General features: G+C 48.0%; 1 protein-coding gene across 1 annotated transcript in view; it reads right to left on the bottom strand.

The window, feature by feature from the left end:
• The window catches only part of LOC106808420, an 88,740-nt gene that overhangs the window by 78,023 nt on the left and 3,049 nt on the right, over positions 1 to 7,668 (bottom strand). The window contains 5 exon segments of the mRNA XM_014811138.1: positions 75 to 560; positions 2,224 to 2,274; positions 2,799 to 3,134; positions 4,797 to 4,982; positions 6,375 to 6,526. Of these exon segments, the coding sequence (XP_014666624.1) occupies positions 75 to 560; positions 2,224 to 2,274; positions 2,799 to 3,134; positions 4,797 to 4,982; positions 6,375 to 6,526 (1,211 nt within the window).

Below are 7,668 nucleotides of genomic sequence, written 5' to 3'. Positions count from 1 at the left end.
CCACCACACGCCCCGCCCCAACCGCACCCACCCCACCTAACCCCCACACACACGCCCCACCCCACCCCACCAACCCCCACGCACCTGTGCAGGATAGGTAGCTCGCTGGTCGGCGACTGCGTGCGCAGGTCGTGCAGGCACGGCTGCTTTGGCGCCTTCAGCCTCTGCCCGCCTCCCCCGCCGTCACCGCCCCCGCCACCGCCATCGCCGGCAGCGGGGGTGGGCGCCACCCCCGGCAGGAGCGCGGGTCGGCGCGGCGACCACGTGCCGGGCTGCGAACCGCTGCGCAGCCGCGTGACGAACACCTCCTCCGCCGCGCACGACGTCTTCTGCAGGCATAGCGCGCGCGCGGCGAGCCTCGGCAGCGAGTTGGTGCGCCGCAGCGCCCCGCCGCCGCCGCCGCCGCCGCCGCCGCCCATGTTGTCGTCTGGCGGCAGGTGGACGATGTCGTGCTGGAACTGGATGATGTCGGCAATCTCCGTGACGACGTCGTCGGCCGTGACGTGCGTCGCGGCGGCGGCGGCGGCTGCCGCGGCGGACGTCTCCCGAGCGATGTTGGCCTGGGGAAAGAATACGAGATGATGTGATGATGCAGAGAGAGAGAGACGGTGAATGACGATGACGCGGAAAGAGAGACGGTGGGTGTTATCGCAGAGAGGGGAAGGGGAGGAAGGGGTGGAGAGGGAAAGGAGAGGGGGAGGTGGACAGGGGAAGGAGAATCAGGAGATGTAGGGCGGTTAAGATGCGGAGAGAGAGAGAGAGAGAGACGGTGGGTGTTAGCGCAGAGAGGGGAAGGGGAGGAAGGGGTGGAGAGGGGGAGGAGAGAGGTGGAGAGGGGAAGAGAATCAGAAGATGGAGGGCAGTTAAGACGCAGAGAGAGAGAGAGACGGTGGGTGTTATCGCAGAGAGGGGAGGAGGAAGGGGTGGAGAGGGGAGGGTAGAGGTGGAGAGGGGAAGGAGAAGGAGGGAGATGCAGAGGAAAGGAGTTATAAAGGGGAAGAGAGAGTTGGAACTGGGGAGGAAGGAGGGAAGAGAGATTGTGAGTGTTAGTTCAGAGAAAGGGAAGGGGAGGAAGCGGTGGAGAGGGGAATGAGAGGGAGAGAGGTGGAGAGGGGAAGAGAGACGGAGGGTGTTGGCGCAGAGAGTGTAAGGGGATGAAGGGGTGGAGAGGGAGAGGGGGAGGTGGAGAGGGGAAGGAAAGGGAGGGCGGTGTAGATGAAGGAGTTACAAAGGGGGAGAGAGGGCTGGGAATCGGGAGGAGGAGGGAGGTGGCGAGGGAGAGGAGAGCGAGGGCGCTGGAGAGAGGGAAGAGAGATTGTAAGTGTTAGTTCAGAGAGGGAAATGAGAGGAAGGGGTGGAGAAGGAAAAGAGAATAAGGGAGCTGGAGAGGGGAAAGAGGAGAGGAAGGGCTGGAGATATGGTCGGTGTATCTGTAAGAGAAGTCGGGTTGCGAGATGGCATATCCTCGCGTGCAGTTACCGTTAGCAATGCCTGACTGCAAACACACACGATGTGGTGTCTGATGAGATTGTTCTTGTAAAACATAGGCGCTTACAGACTACAGGACGTAGTTTGAAAGTGAAAGCAACGGTTTTGCGTGATGTAGCCTCGTTTGCCTACCTAATGTGCTGCCGTCTCCCTGGAAAAACCGCTAGCAAAAAGCTGACGTCGCTAGACGCACTCGCACACGCTTATTGCTAATCTGGTAATGTATGCCTGCGAAACATGGCGTTGTGAGAAGCAGTCTTGTAATTTAATATATTTAATGCCTGTAATGCATTGCATGCATGCATGCATGCTCCACTTCCTCGAAGAATCTCGACGAAGCGTCGATGAGGGCATTAAAGCAGGAAAGAACCTACTCACTGGTTTGTATAAACTTGGTAACTTAAAACTCTGCCCGGGTGCCATTTAAAAACAGTCATATTTTCTGCAGTTACAGCCACGTGCAGGTACGCTCTTCCACATATCCAAAACCCTTTGTGAGAGAGAGAGAGAGAGAGAGAGAAAGAGCTTACGGGCATCTTGCTTATACAGATTATTGTTATAGGCTCTCTAGTTACTGCCTCATTCAAGGTGAAAATGTACTGCCATTTAGGTCGACGTGGCATTAAAGCATATCGAACGTCAATGAGGGTCACATCTAATACCACAAGTCTCAAATGTGGTTAGTATGAGGATTTGCGTCCTCTGCTCTTAGGTTAGATTAACAACGCAACCAACCTCTGCATTGCCCAGATTGGCCCAACATTCGCACATGCCAGCACCTGTAAACTACAGAATGGTAGCGGGTTGAATATGTGAACATGATCATGGTCTGTGATTCCTATACTGCGCAGCAGCGCACTGCTAGTATGCCCTCTCCATACACATTAGGAGAAGGTGGAGATCCAGCTCCACTAGCTAAGTTTAACGATGCAGCACTTATTGGTCACAGTACCTCAGTACGACTTCCAAAAGTCATCGAAAAACCGCAAAGCGCCTACACCGCGGCAACCACCCAACCTACACCTCCGCCGGCACACCCACTCACCATCGAGTTTGAACTGAAGCCGATTCCGTTTGAAGTGAAGAACCACCACCAAGGCGCACAGGTCACGGTAACCCCCGCCCCACGAACCACACCCCCACCCCACGAACCACACCCACACACGCTCACCGTCGACTTCGAGTGCTGTTTTCGCTCAACGCGAAAAAAAAAACCACCAAAGCGTGCAAATCACGGTGACCGCCCAACAAACACCTCCTCCCCCACCACGCCCCCGCCCCCCACGAACCACCCCTGCCCACTCGCTCACCGTCGACTTCGAATGCTGTTTCCGCTTGAAGCTGCCCCAAGTGGCGAAGCGCGGGGGCTTTGGCACGACGAGCGGCGACCCGAGTTCGTTCTTCGTGTTCAAGCGCTCGAGCGAGGCGTTCTTCTGTTTCCCGCCGCCGCCGCTGCCAGAGCGCGCCACGTTGTTCAGCTCGCCCGCCTGCGCCGCCAGAGCAAGGCTCTTGCCGATCGCACCGACTGCGAAGTTGATGTGAACCCGCTGCTTCGGAGACGTGTCCGGCTTGCGGTTGAGGTCGTTCTGACAGTTGAGGGTGAGCGACGGGCGCGGCTGCCGTTCCTTCTGGTTGTTGGCGAGCGCCTGGAAAACGCAGACGATGATGTTGATGATGATGACGACGCAAATGGTGATGATGATGATGATGATGATGATGATGATGATGATGATGATGATGATGATGATGATGATGACGATGCAAATAGTTATGATGATTATGATGATAATGATGATGATGATGATAATGATGATGATGATGATGATGACGATGAGGATGACAACGACGACGACGACGGTGATGATGATGATGATGACGAAGACGGCAGCAGCGGCGGCGGCGACGATAACGACAACGATAGTGATGATGTTGATGATGAGGACGATGATGACAAGACGGAAGAGCGACGAGAGAAAATGGCGTGCGTTTGTTAATTCATAACGGCGTGTTAATACTAAAGGAGCGCGATAGACAGAGGATGGAGTTATTGGTTAACGTCGGCAGATCTAATGAAGCTCGAATATCCGCATGCATGACGGCCTAGTTTAATAAATTACTGTGGTGAAGTTATATTGATCTGTCCTAAACAATGCAGCTAGGTAGTAAAGACATAGTTGCCCATTAAAGACTTTGATGCAGTCAAAGTAGAAATAATAATAAGATATATATATATATAGATGGATGGATGAATGGATGGATGGATGGATGGATGGATGGATGGATGGATGGATGGATGGATGGATGGATGGATGGATGGATGGATGGATGGATGGATGGATGGATGGATGAGGAAGACACTGGATGGGTATGAATGGTATGAATGGATAAAGACTGGACTGGATTGCACTGGGATGGGTTGAACATGGGTGGGTGGATGGAATGATGTATGGATGAATGGATATGATGGCATGGAATGGATGGGATGGATGGAGGATAGCATAGATAGTGATGATAGATCAGATAATAGATAGTAGATAGATAGCAAAAATAATAGGATAGATAGATAGATAGATAGATAGATAGGATTAGATAGATAGAATAGATAGATAATAGATAGTATAGATGATAAGCATCGCATCGATAGATAGTACGATCAGATATAGATAGATAAAATGGTGGACGGATGGATAGATGGATAGATAATGAATGAATGGATGGCGATGGATGGATGGATGGACGGATGGATGGATGGATGGATGGATGATGGATGGATGGATGGATGGATGGATCGTATGTGAATGGATGGATAGGGATGTATGGTCATGAATGGATGATGGATGGATAGATGGAGTGGAGCAGAGATGAATGGCATGAAATGGATGGATGAGGATGGATGCATGGATGATGGAGGCGCATTGAGGATGGCATGGAATGATGGCATGGACGGGGGGATGAAGGATGAATGGGATAGATAGATAGATAGATAGATAGATATAGATATAGATATATAATGTGAAGTGACAAGTAAAGTACGTGTGGCACTATGGAGCATCTGTAACGAAGAATTTGTAAGTAGAGTGCACTTGTTGGGCGGTAAGGGTCCTTCGACATAACACGTCTCAGCCAGTGGCGTCACAACATGATTGGGGGCCTGTAAGCAAAAATGAAATTGGGGCCCTAAACATGAATATTTTCCGCCAAAAATTGGGGGGAGGGGATAAAGTTTGGGGGCCCCTTTAGGCTGGGGGCCCGTAGCGTTTTGCTACGGCAGTCCTACGGCTGTGACGCCCCTGGTGTCAGCTCTGTACCTGTATGGCACGCTGGTCATTCGAGCGCTGCTTGCGAATTTTGCCGATGAGGCAATGTTGTAGCAGCCGCACTAGAATGAGCGGGTGCAGGGCAATCGGCATGCCCGACAGAAACCATGAGAGAAACCCTTCCACGGAACTCTCCGCGGCTCCTCCATCTGCCGGGGACCTGTCCTGCGAACGATTCTGTAACAGACCGTTATGTCGTCTCGTTAATATACGCTTACGTACTCCTGTGAATGTGTTAGCACTAACATATCGAGGTTCAAGTCGGCCAGATGTTTCGTGAATTTCAGTCAATGTCAGTCAATGTTCAGTCAATGTTCGTCAATGTTCAGTCAATTTCAGTCAATGTTACGTCAATTTCAGCTGCACTGAGCACGGTTTTCCTCTAGTATGTACGTAAATACAATACTACTATACTATACTATGTGCAACGCACATACTATATGTATACTACGCACATACTATATGTATACTATGTACGTATACTTATGTACGTGATGTGAGCAGCGATTTAAATATTGAAATACGTAATTATGATATCATTTTCTGTAAAAAAATCCAATATGTGTGTTATAACGAAACGGAATCAGGCACCTTTACCGAGCTAATTATAATTTTCGGTTTCTCTAAATTCAGGCAATTAAATTTTTGTAAAATTCCGATCCAATGGTTATTAGGTTTATCTATCGCCGTTGCCCTGACACTAATTACTACCAACTAATTATTTATGATGCAATTTATCTGACACATGATGTGTTGCACGTAATAGCACCCTCTCACGTGCAGCTCATAGATAAACATTAAACACTTGAAAAATATTGACCAGATTGCAGATGTAATACGAATGGACATCAGTAAATTATCATGCAAACTCAAAGCAATGAATACTGAGGTATAAATACTATAACCATTACATTATACTAGCAGGATAAATCGGAACATCTAAACTGACTAGATATTTAGAAATAAATGTTCAATTTAGTGCAATTTAACTTAAATAAAGAACGACTTGTGTACCGTGTGTAATACTGGAACCGATTTAGCAATCTAGGTATAGTAACAGATCAGAAAATTGATCGCAATTCAGTTAGAATATGTGACCACTAGATGGGGCCACTAACCTAATCTGCAAATACTGGCAATCATTAGTAATCTTGCCTATATGTTGCCGTTGGATGTAATCAAAGTTTTCTCCCATTATCGCGTAATAATAAATGAAAAGTGTGTCATCTACCATGTATAGCCATGTTCGTCTATACTTATAATGCAATACTATACTCGTCTATATCTATAAATGATAGCTAGACTCTTATACAAAATTACGTTTTTTTTTCAAAACCAAAACAAATTACATCAAAAACGTATCAGAGATGTATTACATGTTATCTGAAGAATCTTAACATATCGAGTAGACACAATATATTGATTCTGTCAATAACCCTGAAGTTCCTGAGCTCAACGTATGTGCAAAGAAAACATGGTTACACCACAAATGCATGTTATTCCCTATTATCTACTCCTGATGTTATGATGCAGCAAAAAAATGCAGATAATGACAAAAAAATATTATACCTCCACATGTTTGAGCAGCTCCAACAAAACGCCTTCTGGTGTCAGACCTAAGACAGACGGCTCCTTCTTTGGCACTCTTTGGTTTCCCAAACACACATTCTCAATGTAGACATCTTCGGTTGATAGTTCACTGTCTTCGCACGCATCACAACCTGCAATCGCGAGAGAATGGCGCAGTTAGCGAGCAGAAATTAATACAATTAAATACACCCTTGCTGCTCCCACGCTGACACCCATACACTCCGATAGTCCCACGCACACTCAGACCCACGTACGCATGCACGCACACACCCACGTATGCACGCACACACCCACGCATGCACGCACACACACGCGCATGCACGCACACACCCACGCATGCACGCACACACCCACGTATGCGCGAACACACCCACGCATGCACGCACACACCCACGCATGCACGCACACACCCACGTATGCACGAACACACCCACGCATGCACACATGCACGCACCCACGCATGCACGCACGCACGCACCCACGCACGCACGCATGCACGCGCTTACAGCCACGCTCGCATTCATGCGCACACAAACACAATCGTTGTGTCTGTATGTAAATTGAAACAATTAATACGCAATTTATAATCTAGTAAACGTAATTACCAAGCCTGCCGCAGCATATAAATTTAATGCCCGCCTTTTCCCAAAAACTGCAGGCTGTGTACAGTTTGTACATGCTATACATTCACCCACACACCCACCCACGCACTACCATCGCTGAGTAATTAAACTATTCAAAAATTAATTGAGCAGAAAAATGGACTGACTCGACATTGGAATTATGCCAGCTAGCCGTTAATATTTAATTCATATTATATTATATATACATATCAGTGGTTCAATTCTCTGCCCATTCAGCATTTGCCCGAACGAAAGCATTTAGGGAAAAGGTTGTCACTAAAACAATGTCATACCACTAACAGGGGCCATTACTAGCAAATAAATCATTCAGGTTGGTGTAGGTGTAGATTCTCAAATCACAGTTATAACTAGCTTCAGATATGCACGCATCCATCTAATCAACAGTTAATAAAACCTGTAATATGTTAGTAGCTCTTCATCTAACCTAAATATTACAAAACCCAAATATGATGTTACGTCTTAGCGTACTAGCGACATTACGTATTAGTTAACCTTGATCAACATTATGTCACTCCGTCTTCGATATAGTCCCTTGCACTTTGAAGACAAATATTTACGAGGTTAATTATACGATGGAAGCGGCAGGTGTAGGGAAGGGTAGCTTCTCTACACCTGGCTTCTCCATACGT

Source organism: Priapulus caudatus, unplaced genomic scaffold, assembly GCF_000485595.1.
Source record: "Priapulus caudatus unplaced genomic scaffold, Priapulus_caudatus-5.0.1 Scaffold275, whole genome shotgun sequence".
Taxonomy (NCBI): domain Eukaryota; kingdom Metazoa; phylum Priapulida; class Priapulimorpha; order Priapulimorphida; family Priapulidae; genus Priapulus; species Priapulus caudatus.
This window is presented reverse-complemented; position numbering and strand designations above follow the sequence as displayed.